The sequence below is a fragment of the Pungitius pungitius genome, chromosome 13, assembly GCF_949316345.1.
Source record: "Pungitius pungitius chromosome 13, fPunPun2.1, whole genome shotgun sequence".
In the NCBI taxonomy this organism is placed as follows: Eukaryota; Metazoa; Chordata; class Actinopteri; order Perciformes; family Gasterosteidae; genus Pungitius; species Pungitius pungitius.
In genome coordinates this window covers 10,242,671-10,264,435 of record NC_084912.1, presented here as the reverse complement: position 1 = coordinate 10,264,435, position 21,765 = coordinate 10,242,671, and the positions used below count along the sequence as shown (strand labels likewise).

The window sequence follows — 21,765 nt, the reverse complement described above, 5'->3', positions numbered from 1 at the left end:
ATTACAGATCCTGGTTCTCTGGCAAAGTGCTACGACACCCTTTGGGAAAATTGTTGTGAATGTATATGTTAATCCGTGCAGGAGCAAAGAATCCACCATCCCTGATAAACACGTGCAGACCTACTGTACAATAAAACCAGCACACAAACTGCAGTATTGGCATTTAGTAAAAAAAAAAAAAAAACTACATTTGGGATGAATGAGTCATTGATGTCAGAAGTTCATGAAATGCTTTTATTTATTCATATAATACAGCTCCGTAACAACACTAATTAGGTTGGCTGTATAAAGACTCCAGTGGTCTAACCCTGACTGACTGACCCGGACCCATTGAAGACACATCATGGCGTAAATTCAATTATTTATCAGCAGAGGTGTTGAATGTCCAACAGCATCGTACAGATAGGAAGGTAAGAGAATGGAACAAAATGCCCTCATTCGATCTGGATGAAGGCCTTTTGCCGAACAGTGATTGGCCATAAAAACTAACGTCGAGCCACAAAGCTAATGTCATGCTAGTAAATCTCACTGTGCGTCACTTTGCCGCAGGTGAGCCATCTGGGAATGACTGCGTGTTTGCTGCTGCATCTGGTTTGCCAGTTAGCTACTTTATGGGCAGAGAAATGTCGACTCACAATGCCTTTGATTGTTCAAATCTATTACAAGAGCTCAGCGTGTCAAATTAACCTGTAACTTTAGCCCCCGGCTGCACTTCATTGTCCTGTCAGTTTGTTAGCAATCTGACCTTCAGCAAGAACAAAAGCAAAGAAGCAGCTTTAACAGGTTTCTTAATTTTCAACCTCCTCTTTCTCCCTCTCCTCTCTATTCTTTTCAATAACTGAGTGCGAGTCTCACTTCCTCTGCTCCACAGCTTTTCACGTTTTATGCGCTTATTTTTTTTCTCTCTCAAAATCTGTTACCATTTTTTATTCCACTGCACATGTGGTGTACATGCGGGTGTAGCCACGGGTTACATCACTTCATATTGAAATGGGATGAATGATATGTGCTTTCTCTGGGGACGGAGTGACATGATTTTGCGGACGGATATAGTTTATTTTATTATCGTCATGAGGCTTTTGATTAGATTAGATAAAAAGCTTGTTGATAGCTTCTATGAGAAAAAGACAGTTTACTCTGCTGGCAGGAAGGTAGCATCATCCACTACACTATATTATAATTATTAGTAATATGATATACACTGACGCTATTTTTATATTGTAGAATTGCAGGGTATTTTCACCACAATAGACGGACAGTTGCATTGCAGTGATGGAAACAGCCGTTACACCAAATGAGTCATCTTTAGGTGAGTCAATGACGCGCTCTTTACTCTTGTTGTTATCACCGGACGCCATGAGTCACAAAGAGAAATCTGGGTGCACACCAAACCTTTCAAATATAAAGATATTGCTCATGTCCTTACCTGTGGCATTTGCCGGGCATCTATTAAATGCCAATTCTCCCGAAGGCGTCCGTCTCCACACCATTGATACTGCATAGTCCTCCGGACAAATCTCGTACGGCGCTTAAAATTAAAGTGGTAAAATTGTAATGACATTGATACAAAGATCTTTTCAGGACTTCCAATATGATGTCCCAGTTTCTCCATATCACATTCAAGGAAATATGTAATAGGAAAGCTGTATAGTGAATATGAGGATGTCGTTTAGTGTTGTGATAAAATGCCCCCTCTTGTATTCATAACATTTTGTGTACGCGCTACATAATAATACTTAATTATTTTCTTCATATAATGGAAATATTAAAATATATATATTTTTTTATTTAAGACTCAAGTGTATTCTGAAAATTACTTTCTGTTATTGTTACGTAACCTGTTATTCACTCACCAGCGATAATAATCTCTCCTTTTGGGTGGAGATTTAAGTTCAATCAGGCTCACCTGGACAGCGCTGGTCACTGCACTTTCTGACTTCTTCTCCGGTGCCATCACACTGCTGCCCGGTCTGCGCGGCTCCCTGACACACGCGCGCTCGCCTCTGCCATCCCCCGTCACATGACTTCGAGCAGCCGCTCCACGGACCCCAAGGGTTCCACTGTCCGTTAGCTACAACACAATCGTCCTCTGTTAAAAACAGAGCCTCTCAGAGGCATGCAAAAAATAACTGGTGATTTATCACTGGGAGCAAATTTTATCCTGTGGTGTTTAAGCTTTTCTTTTCTTTTCATTGATTTTTTTTATCAATGCATTCAGTTAGCAGATGCAGATTGCTGGTAATATCACAGAAGTAAACGAGATTACTTTGAATTATCAGGAGATTTGGGGTTTTATGACTAAACGAAGGTGCTCTCTGAGTGGTGATCCTTCCACTCTCACTTTGCCAATATTAAATAGCATTTATGCTGAAGTTTCCAAAACCACCAGCATGTTTTATGCCCTTGTAACGAACATTGTTAAATTGTGCATTAGACATAAAAACAGATGCTTCCCTTCAGCGGTGTAGTAAATCACGTGCCCTTGTCTGAACGAAAAGGCACAAAGCCCTGTGAGCAGGAAACACACTCCACTCTCATTCTAACCTCTGCTCCCCCCCCCCCCCCCGTTCTCACACGTTCAGGGCTATTTCGTGTCCTACAACTAACCTCTGTCAGGATCGCTTCAGGAAGAGAAACGGAACAGAAACCATAGTGACCTATTGGCTAAAACTATGCGCAAGACATTGATAGAATCCCAGCAGATCCTAAAGCCTCTGCTCCGCGTTAGAGCAGCTGATTTCTCAGACAGACGTATGCTTGTGTGTTTTCAAAGAGCTCATTTGTTTCAGCAGTCCTGGAGAAATGCCATTTTGAACGTTGATTCAAATCCTGCACAGGCCTTTATTGTAGTCATTAGTGGGTTTTTAACTTAACTCTGTCGGGCGAAATATTTGCCGGTTGCCCTTGTGGACACTAAATTACTCAAAAATATGTTTTACTGTTTCTTAAAGTGCTAAATATATAGGCCTCATTAGAGGAATCAATTATGTAATGCCTCCTCTCACTGTGAGGCAAACAACAGCATCACCTGTTTCATTATCCTGAGCACAAATTGCACCGCAGTTGGTGCTATTTTAGTGGTCCGAGAGAGCATGAGGTTGACTGGCAGTGGTTACACAACATGTCCCCCGACGTTAAAAATACTGGAGAGGAATTTCTTTCGCACACACATACTACTGAACTACAGAACAATGTTTTAGCTGCTCCAGTGAAAATTGCATCAGGAGATTATGAGAGTGCTCGGGCCCTCCATGTGATCAGACAATTCAAAGCCTGATGGAGACTGGTAAGCTGACATCTTTCAGCCTCTAATACGTCCATGATGTTGACAGACATTTTGGACAGCTAACCCTAAATTACGTGAAAGGCATACAGTATATGTAACTGGATTTTCCAAATCCAATTGATAGAGCGTGGTCTTAAACCCTATTCTTGATTCTTACAACAATCCCCGTGTCTTGTCGGAGGAGGTTTTCAGTACGCCACAGAACGAGGAAAGTCAGGCTGTGTATTTTAGCCAAAGTTGATTTTAATTGTTTTAGAACTCACGGTTGTAACGGTGGCGGCAACAATGTGGGACGGAGTGTTTTTTATTGTCTCTCTTCTACCTCATTGCAAATCGCAATATATATATATATATATATATATATATATATATATATTTTTAATTTAGGCATCAAAGCAGATACAGAATTAAGAGGCTCAGGATTTTACCTGTGCAGTCAGGATTATGGCACTCTCTGCTTTCTGCCCAATGACCGCGACACTCAGATCCCCCATGGGCGGCCGCTGAGCACTGCCTGGTCCTCTGCTGAGTGCCATTGGCACAGGTCACCGAGCAATCGCTCCAAGAGCTCCACTCCTGCCACTGTCCGTCCACTGAAGCACCAACCACAACCCAACAAGCATGTCCCATGTGAAGGGGGGGGGGGGGACAAAAAAAGAGGGCAGACAGAAATGGAAGGAGATGTTCAGATCACTATTCTCTCTCTCAGATTGAAAGAAAAAAAAAAAACAAGAGAATAAAACACAAAAAGTGTTTTTGTAGAAGGCTCTCGTATAATGATTTAGATTATTAATGCCGGAGGCACAAACTGCAGAATATATTTGTTAGCTTCCCCGTCAGGGCAGAGAGAAAGCATTTTGCATTGAGCGGTTTTCACTGAGTCTGCTACTAGAGCAAAGCTAACATTTACTGTGTGGAAAAACTCATCAACATTAATCTGCTTAACTTTCACAGGAAACTGCGGGTAAGTGATTTTTGACTTCAGCTTTAGAGTATTGACTCAACAAAACCGCATTATCATGTAGGCATTTTTACTTAAAATGCAGCACGAATAAGGCTCCCATTCTTCTTTATACTCACCTTGCAGTACTGTATGATTATGGGATTCTAGATGTGTGTAGTAGGTAAACTGTCAACATTATAATTAACTGATCATTTTGAAAGGAGTTCATGATCATTTACCTTTAAAATACCTCTGATCATTATGCCTCACTACCATTGTTTTGCATAGATTTAGAGATTAGACGGATGATACCTGGGCATAGGGCTATGTTGCAAAGCTTAGTCTGGGTCTCGGGTCCGTCACAGGCCCTGCCTCCATGCTGGGGAGGGGCACACATCCTAGTCCTAGTGCGGTGACCTCGGCCACACGTGAATGAGCACAGGCTCCATGGTGACCACTCCTCCCATACACCGTGTACTGCGGGCACAGAAAAGGCATCAGGCCTAATCAATGTCTCTGTCTCTGCTATAGCATAAACAAGCCCATAGCAGACTGCCAAACAAAATCAAAATCAAAACTCAAAAGGAATTAGCAACACAACTGATGTAGATGAAACATTGAGCACACAGACACTGAGGGGCCTCACAAAGCCTCAGACAAGAGCTTCAATCACCTCTCTACATGTAATGCAGTTTAAATGAATGCAACCCGACCAGCAATGCTTCAAACTGCAGGAAAGGTAAAGAACGTGATAAATAGGTAAAATCTTCAATGTGGCAGTTTTCAACGGGCAAAAGCAACAATGGGACCCTGCCTCTCGTGGTGGAGGTGAGGAGCAGCAGGCCTGCACTGCGTTAACTTTGAGTCTTCTCGGGTTGACAGGGATTCCAACAGCTGTGGACCTTGAGGTTAATGTGAGCTGGCAATAGTTCTGCAAATATATCGCTACACTAACATACTTATCATGGTAATGCAAAAAAAACCCAGAGAGCACCGCAACCTGCTTCCATCCCTTTGAATAAGCGCTCAGATTGGTAGGGAAAGGGCCACTCTGACTATATATCTGGTTTGACGGATCAAATCCAACCGGAAATTAAACAAAAGTGTTAGATACGTTGGGTTTCCTCATCATATGTCTTTGGGTAATTCATGCTAGAATATTTAGAATATATGTATTTGGAAACATGTATGGGTTTACTGAAGATATAACAAAGGTGGTGCATTAGCTGCAGAATCTTTCTAAGGTTTACAGGGGACATTGTGGCCTAAACACTTTTAATCAATCAGCTAATTAATGGACTGCTCAAAACATATATGCTGGATTCTTTTTCATCATCTGTTCATCACGTTTCAAGATCTTCCAAATGTGACTACTCGGTCACAGTGAATTGCTGGTTCCTCTTTAGAAAGGTCACCATCTGGAACTTTGGATCAGCGTTTCTGCCGTACAATAGTTGGATCTCAGATGAGTTGTGGAGTCGTTGGATCTCTGGATCAAGGTGATGGTCGGCCATCATGAGGCGGAGCTACCGTCTGTCCCCGCGCTTACCTCTAGTTTTGATGCTCTTAGCTAACTGTCCCCTGGTAGCCGAGGGGTTACTGCTCTTTAACAGCGATCAGTGAAGCAACAGGAGTTTGCTGCTTATGTTTGATTGTCTGAACTATGTCCATGATTTACAGCGACAGCATGAGCAATACTGTTTTGGGCTTTGTTTGAGGAGCAATTATTGGACCAACACAAAATGATGGACAAAGCAAATTCATTTGCCAATAATGTTTTCATTCATTTGTGGTGGACTGAGATTTAGTCCCTTGAACTTAATTAAATTATCCAGTGATGTTTTACCTTTTTTGATTTGCTAGCTGTGTTTTCTTTTGAAGGCTGTGATATTTTATGGTACGCTACATAAACAATCCAACGTGGACCTGGAAAGAAAGGACCCAATCCTTCAGTGAAGACACTGATATTGACACAGTGATATATATTTTTGATTTAGATGTATAAACTTATTTCATCATTGAAAGTATTCTTAATTGGTCAATAATAAAAGATGGAACTACTTTCTAGTCTTTATTTACATTTTTTTCTCTGATTTGCATGGATTATTAATGGTAAACTGGAATTACTAATTTAGTGCAACAAAAACCCAATGGTGCATTCATTTGAGGCAAAACAATATATGTACAAAATCAATAGGCCTTTCTTATTTTAATGTTCAAACTTTTTTTTTAAATCTATTTATTACTTTAAAACCTGCAACTAATGCTCCTTGCCTGATAAGAGCAACAGCCTCAAATCCTCCTCTATTGTCAAAACTTTAAAAACATACAATAGACAAACCTTGGCACCTGACATATCCCATGTGACTTCACTGCCGCAAGCACCACTTGCATGGTTTATTTGGAAAGCAATGTGCGTCTGCATGAGCACATTGTGTAGAGTAGGGTGGTGTCTGTTGGACGTATGTTGTGCTCAATCATGTACCTTACTTTTGATATGGTTCAAAATATACTGAGTACGTTGCCGTTGTCGTTGACATGAGAGAACATGGCTCCAGGTTCAAAGGTACGGCTCCTGTATCTTCCTGTGACAGCTTGGATTGATACTGGCAGGTTGGTGTTTTTCGTATTGACAGGCACCATAATGAGCCTGATAATGAAATGTAGAACCACTCTACCTCATCCCAAACCAAACCACACATTGTGAAACCTGTGTTCTAAGAAATAATTGATATTGACTCAAACAAAAGAAAGTCAAGCACCCAAGACAAGTAATAACATCACACATGGGCTTGTTTTCCTCAGAATTGTACTATGTGCCGGTTTTTAATCAGGACAGGGAGTGTTGGGTTGAATAATTAAGATGCAACACGAATTGCTGATTCCAACCCCATCAAGTGAAATTGTGTTCTTTAATATAAAAGGTATTGGATTTTGTGTTGGCTCTGATTGTTTGCATTGGTCGTGTTTAACTCATCTCAATCATTTGGAGCAGTGGGCGGCTTTGAAACACGCAGGGAATTAGTGTACATGTAAAAACTGTACAGCATGTGGTGATCACTCAGGTGAAAACGTTGTTGGTAAAGCAGAATTGCTGTTGTGTGTTGGCAGGTGCATTGTGTTGGATGAGCAAGATCACGACTTTTAAGGAGGAGCAGAATTTCTAATGGCGGGAGCGCAGCGCGTGATCCATGGTTCATCCTTTTGGACTGGAAGTGACATGTCTTTAGTTTGAGCTCTCTGTTTTGGATGTAAAAGCGTTAATCAATTTGTGTGCTTCTAAGATCCTCCCACAATGTTTTTTTGGTAAAAATGAAAAGTTCTATCGCAGACTTTCTCTTATAACGAGAGTTCAAAATTGCATTACAGCACCGATATGTGCTGATGACTGATTCTGCTTTATTATGGGAAAGAACGTTCCGGATGCACAATTTGCCGAAAGCAAAGTCAATTCTGAGATAAATCAAAGACAATGATGAATTCCAACGGGCAGCTCTGTAAATTCTGGCCCTGTATTAATAATTATTCTTGATGAAAACATAATTGTATACGTCTACATTTGGGCTGTGTGTCTTTTGAGAATTAGGAGCTTAAATGCTGTCTTAGCTAAATATAAATGGCCAAAGGAGTCACGCCAACAACGTATTCGTGCACCTGTTCTCTCGAAATGACTCATCCTCTTTCTAGCTCTTAATGTCCACACACAGTCAGAGACCCTTTACACACGTCCCACTTCATATCACATCTAAAAATGAAGTACGGTGCATCATCAATCCCGTTTTCACAGGCTTCAGCTTGCAGTGTTCTATCAGACATAATCACTTGAGAGTTTGTGATGCAGACCCAGAAATACTACTCTTTACTGCGCCATCAAATCCTCAACTAAGTATGAGAATCCCATTTCAATATCAACATATCTGTCCGTGTAAGCAATCCAAAAAAATAGGATGATGGCGACTTTATTTAGAACAACCCACTGTCCTACCAGACAGACGTGCACGCTGCGATCACCGGTCAAAAATGCATCCGATACTAATACCTGAGCGCCAGTGACTCATCTACACTGCCATCCTGGGTTGAGGAAGAAATGCCTTACAGCGTGTTTGAAGAAATGCTGCCAAGCTATTTTAAAATGCAAGACTGACCTTCAAGGAAAGGGAGCCGACAACATATCAGTGTCTACCGCTTGTCAAGCACCATGCAGAACCACATGTCAAAAAACATTTCAATGGCGGTGAATTGCCTTAATGTTATATGAAATGGAAAACACAAAAGTGATAATGATAATGAAAAGAAAATTTAAAAAAAAATCACAAAATAACATCAAAGAAGGAAAGCATTAGATTAACGGCAATAATAATACATTCTTAAATAGACACAAATTTTTGTTAAAACACAGCAACACATTTCCTCCTTTAAACAACAAATGATCAAAACATTAATATTCAAGAATCTGCGGCTAACACTACCTGGACAAGGGGCAGTGTTATTGCAAACCCTTGATTCTCTTAAAGGGCCGCTGCAGTGTGTTCCGTATGGTGAGACACATGTTCTTGTTCGCACCTGCGACCCTTGACCGCATGTTACAGAGCATGAGCTCCATTGGGACCACTCCTCTGCACCTGATTCACCTGTGTGGGAGAAGGGTGACACTAGTTAAATGCAGCAATATGGTCCTCGGGCAGGGCTTACGGGGCAGGGTGTGGCAAGGTGGGCGGGGTTGAGTCAAATGGGGAGGGGCCCACATGAGTGACGTTGGGGTGAGGTGGGGCCTTAAGTTTAATAATACCGCTTTTGTCTTTACAGTCTATACTGCCTTTATGGGATCTTTGATGAATACTGAATCTGCAGCTGAAATGTTTTTTGACTATTAATTGAATTTGTATGCAATACAATAAATTGCTTTGCAATATGCATTCAAAATAGTTTTCACAGAGTAGGAATAATGTGTCAGAGAATTAGCCTATTTACAACAAATTCAAATGAGTATTTATGCAAAGATCACTATAAAGGCAGAGCTATGATTATATAAAACAAACATCAGTAGACATTAAGGTTACAAATAATTGTTTAATTTCATCCTAAAAAGAATTATGCATTTCAATGGAACCCAATAATGTGCTTAAACAAAGTAAGAGTGTAAAGAAACAAAATGTCATAAGAACATGGTGACATGCAATAAAGACAGCGTCTGAGATGGGTGTTAGTTCAGAGAGCAGCCTGAGATATGGATTCCCTTCAACTGCAGCAAACTTTCTAGTTTCCTTGACAACCCAACATATTAGCTATTTTAGAATTCAAATCCATCTTAACCTCTTCACTCCAAAGGGTGGAGGAAAATGAGAAATTAGAAGATTTTTTTTGTATCAGATTGGGGCCATTTTCATGTGTGGGAATGTGATTAAAAGCACACTCATTTGTAAATGTTCTCAAGGCACTATTTTAGCTGCAGAAAAACAATGGATTCCTTTCCTATTATCCAGGCCTTTGTGCCAATATGGAGCTTTTGGCAAGCAGACTTTCAAGATGTTCGACCTGCATGCAGTCAAATTGTCTTTGAATCATTACACATAGCATTCCGTAGCATATTAGTAAAGATAAGGATTGTAGTTATTCCATTTATCTTAAGATCTTTTTGTTGTCCAAAAGTTCCATATGTCAGAAAGCCATGAAATGCAAATTAAGCTGTATATTTCGATGAGGCAGTAACGTGATTTACATTGCGATGGTAGCCTAAATGCAAAAATGATGGATTTTTGGTGAAGATTGAATGAGTACTCAAATTCCTGCATCAGAGTAGTCACTGAATACTTGATATTACATTTATTTAAACCCTCAGGTAAAGTATTCATTTCTGGGAGGCTTTGGGCATTGGAGAAGTAATTGGATACAAAGAGGAAATCTTTCAATTGCAGCTCTGAATACATTTATGTCATTTGAAGTCATCAAATGCTAATATGAATGTGTTAAACACAACATGCTTTAAAGTAGTTTCTTTTGCATGCTGTATAGAGGACAAATAGATCCAGCCAAATAGTCATCCAAACATTGCCCTTAATTTTGCAGATCATAAAATAAACTGAAAGGTGGATCAATTGACGCGGAACAGGGAGAGTAAATAGTGTGAGAACAGAACAGAAAAGCACAGCGATGCGAGTCGACAGGGATCCAACAGACCTACATCGTGATTCAAATGGAGAGGTGTTAATGGGTGAACATTAGTACTGGTATGACTGTATGGTGTGTCACAAATTAAAAGGGTTTAATGAAAGGATTTCTTAAACAACGACGGGCAATTTAAATGGAACAACACATGAAAAAAAAAAAACATTTGCCAAAAATAAAGAATACAAAAATCTCAGATATATAAACCCCACCCACGGGAGAAAAGTATTTGATTGGTAGAAGAGAGGAAAAAGAAAAATTGGATTTGGTAAATATTGCTGTCACTTATTTTGAGGCAGTAGACTGTAAAAGTCCTCAAGAATTTAGATCATTTTTGTTTTTAAAATGTTTCCAATGCTCCACTTAGTTAAAGCAACAGTCTCACTTGATCGCTAAGGGCAGCATCTATCAGTTAAACTTTTGCCAAGTATTTTTTTCATATTTGGCTCAAGGGGTGGATTTTTCATTGAATGACATTTAATTAATCATGCCTGGGAGGAAATGATTAACTACAGTAGGGCATCAGTTTTAAACTGCTGTTTAATTAATGTTCCATGAATATACTGTATGAGTAATCCACTTGTCAATTGACTATGTGACAATAAAACAAACAGATCCACAAACCCAATTAAGTTCTATATTCAAAGTAAATGGTTAGAAAAATCTATCTTCCTACTTCATGTGTTGCAATAAAGAATTAATTGGCAAAACATAAGAAAGCAAAACATTTCCACATAAAAGGTGCAGTAAAAGAGAGAGCATGCATGATGAAATTAAGTTTAGTTAACAAAATAATGTGAAGAAACATAACTACGGTATTACCAGTTTGTGCCATAAATTTAGCAGATTCAGCTTGCTCCTGCAGGGCCTTTGTGTCATGAACTGATCTTGGCCGCTGACTTTTTACAGTATGCTCTCCGATCATTCCATATTCTATGGGACAGAATAGAGGTTCATATGAAAGCTAGGCTTAAACATGATTTTCTGAGAACAAAAGCTTATTACATACGGATTTTCAGAATGTTCGAAGCAACTTCAGTACATGGCTAGAAACAAAGACCACACAAGTTTGTATTTAATTTGTCCTTTGACTCTTGGGCATTGAACAGTGCAACGGATTTATAAGGGTGAGTTGGGAGTATTAATTGAGCTTGAAAGCACAGCGTAGACACATAGCAAACATGCAAATAAACTCACATTGTTTTTTAAGACTCTAACACTTCATCAGACCAGCTCCCTCCCTCCCTTCCTTCCTTCCTTCCTTACTTCCTCCCTCCCTCCCTCCCTCCCCTACTGCATACCCAGAAAAGAAATGAAAAGAAAATGAAAGTAAAAATGTGTAAGCCATCAGAAAGCCACAGAGGAGGGGTTCATGGACATAGCATGCTATTGATCCACAGTTTCCTAAACATGATGTCATCTTTGTGGGATTTTCTTTTTGGTAAAATTTGGTGATCCTTTGTGAAATTAGGCAAATGTATTCTGAGCTGTATTCCTTATAATGCATGCCCTCTTTGTTTCCTATGAAGGGACAAAGAGACGATGAGCACAATGTTCTTAGTCCACACTGAGAAAAGCGATGCTTGCACGATTGTGAAGAATTTGAACCAGCTGTTACACACTGTGAAACATTGTGTCTCTTACTGACGCAAATTGTCCTCGAATTCCCATCTTAAGCTGGCATTACTTCCGGCAGTGTGGTCCTAATGAGGTGATTATATAATTTGCAAATAGGCAATGTAGGTGATGCATCAACAACAAATTCACACATAGCTTATGTTAGTACAATTAGACAACACAATGCGTCAGCCATTGATAGGGAGGACATTTAAATCTTTGATTCCAATCCAATTTGTAGTGTCACTCCTCTGTCTCCCCTCCATCACACCGTGCATCTAGAAAGACGGATCTGCCTCATGATGGGGCTCACCTGTCATCTCGTCTAATCACGTTTCAATGAAAGCTGAAATTTTAAGACTAATTACACGGTAAATCGCTTCACTTCGAGAGGCGGCAGTTGTCTGGTCCACGCATCTGACTGTTGGCGTTACCAAATGATATCAACAAACATGTTCCATGATTGGATTGAGAAAAATATATATAAATATTTTCAGCTACATTAAAACAGCATACCGTCTCAATATGTCATCAGGAAAACTGTGTTTACATGAATAATTAGAATCATTTAAGAGGGTAAGGGAGAGAAAACCGGTAGGTAGAAACAGACTGCGCAGCCTATTGATGCTGATTGGGATCTGCAGAAACATCACTGCACCAAATCATCAGCTTCATAAGCACATTCAAACATCTTTCATTGCGTTTTGACCCTGTCCACAATAGTTATGCTACAGCATAGTGTGAACTCTGTTCCCCGGGAAAAAACATGTGCAGGTACAGAGTTGGTTGGACAACCCGAAGGGCCGTTGATGGAACTCTGAGTCGTGCAAAGGGCTCTACTCTCCGGTGTGCTGGATCTTGAACCAATCCCATCATTTGGCAAAATAAAAGGGTTGTCTGGCTTAGTCAGCTTTAATGTCTGCTACTTTGCAGGAAATTGGACAAAAATCAGGGCCCGCCGCTTTTGTATGAATTTATATGAGTGAAACTTAAAACTTAAAGCCATGAGACAGCTTACGGTTGCACTTTCATTTCTCTAAGCTCAATAGGGCAGGACCGATGTGTACGACTTGACTTATTTGAATAGTTTTGTACTGCAAAAAAGTGTAATCGAAATAATTATACACCCTTTTCTCATTTATTTCATAATATAGCTTTTCATATGAGAATACCTCTCTGTATACAAAAAGGAAAATACTATTCCTACCCAGCTTAATATTGTTTATCCAGAAGCAGCCTTTCCTCTATCAAGGGGGACACATATAGAAATGGAGGCTAATATTTTCTATACTATCCTTTTTAGATACTAATGATCGTGCCTGGTTTCGCCCGTTATTGGTCTCCACTCCATTTTACCTTTGGAAGAGATTTGCCTCTGCAGAACATCGATCAACTCAGCCTATTGAACAGTGGGCTGACAGTCAGTCACACCTAATGTAATTTAGCTCTCGGCAGCTCATGATGAACAATACAACAACACTTTGAAACATGAAAGAGATTATAAAAAATGTCATTAAGTGTGATGTTGGTAAAGTACTTACTGTGAACTCATTACAGAGCACATGCTGCGTGAATCAAACTTCACATTTTTAAATAGAGGTTTTTCATCATGGATTCATCTCGTCATTAACGATGTCTGACTAACTACAGCCACATCAGTCTGCATATCAGGAAGCTATTAAAAATAAAACTCAGCCTGTCGTACACAAATGATGCCAAACAAAAAGTATCTCAGTTTAAGTATATATGATACACGAGTCTCTTACAAAGCCACAATGTTACCCCCAACTTATAAATTACAATTAGAAATAGAAGCAAGTCAAAACATGACACCGTTAAAGTCCTGAGAATTAAGCACAGCCATTTAATTGAACTGCAAGGTTTGTTTTTAAGTCCGTGGCTGTGTGATAAGAATCAAACCAGGATTAAGTGGAGGCTGCAAAAGCAAAATTCTAACAATTTGGCAAATATTCCAGAGTGTTTTAACTCTGTGTTTTTAAGAAAATTAAGGTTAAGATTTACGAGGTATCTGTCCTTCAGTCGGTAACTCAAGAGGATACTTATTGATGATATCCATCAACCGTCATGCTTCAACAGCAAAGGAGAGGCAATGCCATTCAGAAAAATCCATCACAGATGGCTTTCTTCTCTTTTGTACAATAGCAGATTTATTCACTTTGTTTTAATTCACATAACCTTGATGGCATACGTGACTGACAAAGCATGCGTTCTGGGCCTAAGAACTAGTATATACTGTATATATATATATATATATATATATATAATATACATACAAACAAAAAATGGCATAAAAAAATAATGCACAGCACAATGTTCTTTCTCAAATCACAAGAGATTCAAATTATTCACATCATTTTTCTTGTACAAATTTAAGTCAAAAGACCATTTCTTTCATGTGTCTTCACCTAATTTTGTAAAGCCGTAGAAGAACCTGCGTCTTCATATTGAAATTGCACCACTTCTAAAATGTCCTTTGCTTTAAACTGAACAAATGTGAGGAAAAAGCGGCAATGCTTCTCGGAAATACTTCAAATCTTTGTGAAAGATTACACACGGGCCTAAAACGGAAAGCTGAATAACTTTGATGACCTTGGCTGACAGATCAGCAAAAGACACCTTTCATTCCACGATATATCCAATCAACCGATCTGAATCAATTGGAACAGGTGGTAGTGGATAGGATATTATTTCTTACAAGTAAGTAGTCCTAAAAGGGTTTACACCCACAACATTATGGATTATAGTAAATGCCTTCAATTAGTAATAAGTGAGGGGACAATCTGCAGGATTTACATAGGGCAGACACATACAGTAAAATAATCTATGTTGCAGATAAAGTGATAGGAAATCAATGCTGTATTCACAGTAGGGTGAGGCCAAGGTGGCATTTTTAACTTGTATATGAGCTCACTGTCAAGACTAAGGCTGTTAATTGCTAAATCAACATTAAAGAAAGTTAAAAAAAATGACCTAATGCTTACAAACACTCACCCATAAAGACACAATGCATAAAGCCTATTGCTGTTAGTCCTAAGGAGGAAGCAGAATTAGCACCGCATTCGGTAACTCTGTGCAACATCAAACCTATAATTACTTCCATTAATTGCAAACACATATCTTTTAAACGGGGGCAAGAAAAAACGGCACCCTGCTGCCACGGTGTGCCATCAGTTCATAAAGGCAGCCATTTTGTCTGCTTCAGTAATAAAAGGATGAGGGTTGAGATTCGGCTAATAATGCCTTCCTCTCAACTTTAAGAAACTCAGGTGATTTAGTGGCTAGTCTCGTGAAATCAGGCTGCTTTGCAAGTTGATCTTATCTTGAGATATGTCTGGCTGCAGCAAAGAGGACAGGGGAATCATTCTTCTGGTTCAATCGGAAACTGATCTCCAGGGCCACATATGTTAGCAAAGCAAGAGCTGCATGCAGGAGCAGAGAACGGCCAAAACAATAAAAACCTCTGGTCCGAGTGTAACAAAATGTCTGCTCAAATTACTGGCCTAGCAGGCGCTAGCGGGGTCATTGTCGCTGGGCTGTGACCCCAGCAGGTGACAACAAATCAAGGTTATAACAAGGGGTTACAAGGGCTCACAATTTGAGGCAACAGTGTTGTCTGAATGCGCCTTGGCACATACGGGCTTTCATCACAGTGTCAAAGATGTGCAAACATGAATAGTGCTGGACAGTATTCTCCTGCAACCTATTCATGTGAACCGTATTATGAGGGCTCAAAGCTTTCCTTACCCGTCTCAGCTCATCGATGCTTTCCAGCTTCATTAGTGGCTGTATTTACGCTTGATTTAATTAATGTCACACAACTAAGTACATTCAGCACACATAACAAACAAATAAAGACTTAGCGTGCAATCAAAGGGAACGCGAGTTCCCTGTGTCCGTGACCTTTCCCCCCTCTGGCGCTTTGATTCACTGAATGCACGTCATTTAAAGCTCTCACACAAACGGTAATCATAGATACTGCAGAGAGTCCAATGGAAGACATTTGATTTCCAGGTTCATCTTCAACGTGTGTAATTTTATTGAAAGACAATAAAAGCCAGCCCCATGTCCAATGAATGATGTGTCTAACGTTGCATGAAATGAGCCTTTACTCAAAGGCCTGTATGAACAGAGACTCTCCGCCTCTACATTCCTGCCTGACTGACTGACTGTCACAAATGCTGCTCTTAATGAGGGGCACTTCATTACAGTTACCATTAAGTTCCCAGAATAGAGACGAGCGTATAGTCCGTTCAACGCAGACCGGTAAGAGGATCACCTCACCGTCCATGTTTGATCAGAGTGTGGGGAATCTTTGGTCAAATGTACTCAGAATCTGGATCGCATGCTGCTGAGGTAAGGATTTGTTTTGGATATTAAACCAATTAAGAGATTTAACCTTTTATTAGCTTGTGACAAATAAGTTGTAACCCCTGTTCATGGCTCCTTTCCTGCAGATATTATAACCTGAACATCAATGCAAAAAAAAGGATCAAATGTGTTTTGGTTAATTGCCCACTTTTATCCCTAAATCCCACCAAAAACCACAATCATTAATAAAGAAGTGAATAAATAAATAATCTTTATAATAACAAAACCAGAGGAAGGAGAAATGACATTCATATTAATGTGTTAAAGTGGAATACATGTTAAAGACATTGAATAATTTAAAAACCTCAAAAGGTTCTAACATATATTACATAATCCAACATTTTAGAAAACAACTTGTATTTTTAGAGTAAGTATCAGTGTATTAGACAAAACTGTGAAGACTACTTTGTCAAAAGAAAATTATAAATACGATGATAATGAAGAAGTAATGGAGATGCATCGTATTTTAGCTCATTAACTGGGACTGAAGTGTTTCCCCGATCTCAAATTGGACAACCACTCATAAATGATCTTATAAGTCTCCTTAAATATGCTCAATGTATCTCCTTACAACCATTATAGAAACCCTCCACCATTGATGGGCCCATATGCTAGTGCCAATCTAAAAAACTCAATTAGTCCTTCATTAAGAAAATGAGAGGGTTGCACGGAATCAGATACAAATTAGGAATTGTCCTCTGAGACGTACAATTATCCATCATATTCCTTCTGCCATCTGTTTGCTTCCTGTTGACTCTCCTAATGACTTAGACTGAAGCCAAATTGCAAATCTGTGCAACTGCCACTGCACCTCATTGAAAAGTCCTGGGAAACCACATAAACAATGAAAAAAGAGTGAGTGTGTGGAGGCAGGCGCTCGGAATACAATAGTCCATTGTAAGGAGAGAGGATATATTTTGTACTACTGATTGGAAGGCAAATTAGTGGCTACATGAGATTGCAATTGATAATTTACAGCACGGTGCTAAATCACAAGGTTTTATTGAGCAGTACCTCACAAAGCAACCTAGATGGAGCTCTGACGTTATCAAAGCACTGCATCAAGAAGCCCTGTTGCTGGGTGCCGTGAGCAGATCATTCCCCCTCTGTTCATTACACTTCAGGGCACAGGCCTCACCAGTATGACTTCATATCATCTCAGCCCATCCAAACGTGTTTAAATTGAATCTCTGCGGCTTCCACGGCTCAACACTCAACATTATAATCTGCCATCACAAGAATGTAAAAGGGTCATCAACATCACTGTGATTGTCAATGTCCCGAAAGTAAACTTGATTTTAAAAAGAGAGGGTAAAGAAATGTAAAACAACAAGAACCACAAATTGAGATACACAGATTTCCTTTCCATCTATTCTGGGTTTTGACAAAGATGCGCCCTCTGCATCATAACGTGAGCAATGTGTGGTGCTCTCAGTTCTGCTGCATGATGCTATCAGAAAATGGATCCGCCTATGGAGCATTTTAAAGTGAAAGGAATGCCAAGATTGCAGCTTATAACTTGCAAAATCACCAGCGTTTTCGAAATGGAACACTGCTGAACCACCCGTGACTACAAGTGGTGCTGCTGCAGGGACGACTCTGAAAGGACTACTGTGCACCGACAGACACAAGGATGGAAGCGGATTACTAATTAAACCATTTCAGAGAGGGGGGGGGGTCACATTATATGAATAGTATAGAGACTACACATTGCAAACTGTGCATGCGGCCCTCTCAAATCTGGGATTTTAGTCAGTTGTTTAAAATATCTCATGAAATATTCTCTTGTAAGTTTTGGCCAATTGCAGTAAAACCAGATATTTATTTTTCTTCTTTTAGATGAAAAGAGTATGTTTTAAAATTATGAATTTAAATTATGCATCATTGTGTTTGCGGGTGTGCTTTGCTACAATGCTCTTGAGAAAAGACACTTTAGAAACACACAGCCCCAGTAGATGACCTGGCATTCACACACACTGCCAAGCTCAATGCCGCCATGCCAAGCAATGCATCTGTCAAGTGAGAAACACGACACATTTTTTAACACCTTTGCAATTGCAGCCAATTTTCAAAGAGCATACCTTGTCCTTTTCTAAAGCTATTTTGCTTGGCATACCAAGCAGTGACCTCCGTTAAATAGAGTCATGGTTTGCCGTCCATGGAAGCTGCCCACTAATGAACAGTAAAAATAATACACCCAGGAAATTACAAGAGCAAAACAAAATATGGACTCTCAAACCATGGATGGCCATATTTTGTAGCAAGATAAATCATTTCCAACAGCCCCTAATGAGACTTTCATAATTCATGCTGTCAGCCTTTCCACCGCACCAATCATGTCTGATCCCTTTGCAGGGGTAAAGCCCACTGCTTCAGACTGCCACCCTGCATCTATCAGCACAGGGAACATTGTGTCATATGCAAGTTAGTCATGAGGAAGATGCCTGCAACATGCCCTGTCTTTGCTCATTGGCTGACCTCGTGTTAAAGCAAGTACACTCTCCAAAAAATAATTACAAAGACACAGTGGTGATGCTAAAATGTCTTCAGACAAGAGCACGAGAGCAGCGAGGACTTAATAGATTCTGATGCCAAGTCTGGGAGCAGCAGAACCATCGCGGTTCTTGTAAGTTTTGAAAGCGGTCCGTGGCTGCTCTGGATGTCTCCAAGAATGTTTCTTATAATGTTATAAGGTTGACTGTACTCTAAACTGTGGTTTTTTCAATTCTTTATTTAGACCGCTGTAAAGTGTTGAGGGAGAGGTTCAAATTACACAGGAGAGAAAACACTGCTGGGATTCAGTCTCGGGACAAAGGGTCAATTACTTCAGGGGATTAACCCACTTGATGATCTCTGGAAACCCAGCATATTGTTGAGATCACACCACACAATGTGGAATTGGAAAGGGTCCACTGTTCAATAGCACCTAATATAAACTACAAGTTTAATGCATCTACTCAAGTCAAGTCTTATATTCCAAACTTTTGCGGGGGGGATTAATCATTTAAAATTTTGCTTGCTTCTAAGTGGTCAATTGTAATTTCAGCAGCGCAAAATAACTGTGAAGAAGGAATTGCTCGTGAAAAATACTCTGTAAAGGTTGTTTTTATTTGTATATCCTTAAAGAGGTTTTTGTATACTGTCCACTAAAAGCTTTAGGATTTGTCCTTCCGAGAACCGATGAAAGACAAGAAGGAAAACACTCTCATTCATTTGCAAATGTGTAATTTTTTGTGTCTTTCTCTGTGAAACCACACTATGAAGAACATGTTGTTGAGCACATGCAACTTTGTGTGTCTGTACAGAGGGCTGTATTGCCAATGCTGGTGGGAGGTATAACAAAAACATCCCTGTTTTGGATGAAAGCAGCATTCATACATCAATAGGAAAAACTAAAAAAAAAATACTAATGAAGTTGCTCCATTTCCCTTGTTTGACAATGTGAGACCAAGAAAACATGTTTTCAGTAGTCCGCCTCATCTTACTGGCTGTTAACTGTGTCACGAGGCGCATCATTTACAAAAATATTTTAAGAGAAATTAAGTTACTGTGATTCAATAACAAAAAGCATTACCTCACTGCAATTCTTTACTTTGATATGGTTGCAGTGCACTGTAACCCTTGCAATGAAAATATCCTTGTGCATGTAAATAAAGCTTGCACTGTTTTTTAAAACAAACTGTCAAAAAAAACTCCCAAAACATAAAGTAGTCTTAATCAATGGTGGCGGAATTTGCTTCTTCTCCTTTTTTATAATGTTGCAGATTATTAAAGTCAAGTTATATTTTCTGCATAGTGAAGTTATGTCAAGGTTCATATGATGCATTGTTGCTACGTGGAGCTGCCAAAGAGCAAAATTGGCTGCAGCTCCTTGAAATATACTGTAAACAGGAGTAAAAGAAATCTGACTCACTGGCTTGAGGCAAAAAAGTGCAATCAGTCCTTGACCAGAGTATGACCTTCTATCTTTGCAAACCGGGAGAGTACGATTTTAAATGTACTCGTCAACTAAAAAATAGACCTCTAATACGCCTTTAAAAGGGAAAAGTATCTCTATCAAACAAAAGGAGCTTATTACTTTGCATAGCCTGGATCAAATCCTAGATGGAGTATGAAATGACTAATCAGTGTCAGCCCCTTGTTATAGGCAGCAGCAAAGGCAGCCAAGAGTGACATTAGTATTGGAAATTAATTGTTTTTTAATGTGCATGTCTCCATAGTCCACCACCACATAGCCATGCACCATTACTGCGGTCAATTAGCCATTCAACATCTTACCGATGGCCAATGTATGGAATTGATTACCACACCACAAGCTTTCCCCGCGGGCCTTCACGTTCAGAATATTGAGCAAAACAAAAGGCAGCTGAAAAGTCATATTCGACAAAGTCAACAATGTCAGCTTTAACCAAAACATGACGGCTTAAACGTTTTGCACCCCAGAAGCTACTACCAAATCAAATCATCGAAGACTGCTCCTGCAGTGTTTCACATCGCCATCCCTGTAGACACAACACATGTCTTGTTAGAAACTTAGACCTTTGATTCTGCTGACCTAGTAGTGAAATTAGTGTGCCAAACAAGTGCGGCGCTAAATCTTTATGAAAAAATACTTCCATTTTTTGTTCTCGGATATGGGAGGAAATAAAGCCCCTCGACTCAGCCTCTGAGCCTCTTTTGGCTGTGATGACATTAAGGATGATTGAAGTGCATTATCTGGGCACACAATGATTTCTGTCCATTCAGCTGTGCTCTATAGACCACTGAAATGGGGAGCTGGAAGGATACTTACCGCAAAGGAATGTGGAGTTTTTAAGGCCTACGACACCCAAGCACCCCCCCCCCCCCCGAATAGCTATGTGCTGAATAGCCTGTCTGACCCATTGTCAGCCGGTTTGCGCTATTGTCAATGTACCTGTCCCATATGCAATCAAATCTCTCACATCGTCAACCTCTCGGCAGGTGCTCTTAAGCAGGTGATTTAAAACATATTCCTTTGTTCAAGTCAGTGAAAGCACCTGGTAAAGCGTCCAATTTGCAGAATAATCTGCCGTGGCTCGGCAAGTATTGTGCATAATTTCTCACACTTTATTGGTATCTCGCTTGAATGCCTCTCACAGTGAATTAATCAAATTGCTTGGAATAACTCCTTATTTGCTGGGATACAGTACTTGTGATGAATTAATGTTGCTGTGTAGATGCATGAAATAATCAATACATCCACCCGCCGTCAGACTGGCGCATCCAACATCTCCTTATGAAAGCAGCTACTTGCTCATTCTGTGTTTCTCACCCAACCAACAAATTGCGATTTGTTTGTGAGGTCGAATGACAAAATCATTTCCTTCCACTGCCTTGCACTTCT

The 21,765-nt window shown here is 39.8% G+C and overlaps 1 protein-coding gene across 13 annotated transcripts in view; it reads right to left on the bottom strand.

Annotated features, from left to right (window-relative positions):
* The window catches only part of adgrb3 (adhesion G protein-coupled receptor B3), a 99,651-nt gene that overhangs the window by 51,452 nt on the left and 26,434 nt on the right, over nt 1–21,765 (bottom strand). For 9 of the 13 annotated variants that reach the window (XM_037465478.2, XM_037465480.2, XM_037465471.2 and 6 more), the window contains exons 3-8: nt 11,217–11,327; nt 8,699–8,860; nt 4,542–4,706; nt 3,715–3,879; nt 1,907–2,071; nt 1,427–1,528 (exon numbers count right to left, since the gene is read on the bottom strand). In XM_037465478.2, the coding sequence (XP_037321375.1) occupies nt 1,427–1,528; nt 1,907–2,071; nt 3,715–3,879; nt 4,542–4,706; nt 8,699–8,860; nt 11,217–11,327 (870 nt within the window). The remainder of the gene's footprint in view (nt 1–1,426; nt 1,529–1,906; nt 2,072–3,714; nt 3,880–4,541; nt 4,707–8,698; nt 8,861–11,216; nt 11,328–21,765) is intronic. The other 4 variants (XM_037465477.2, XM_037465481.2, XM_037465482.2 and 1 more) reach the window with 4 other exon arrangements.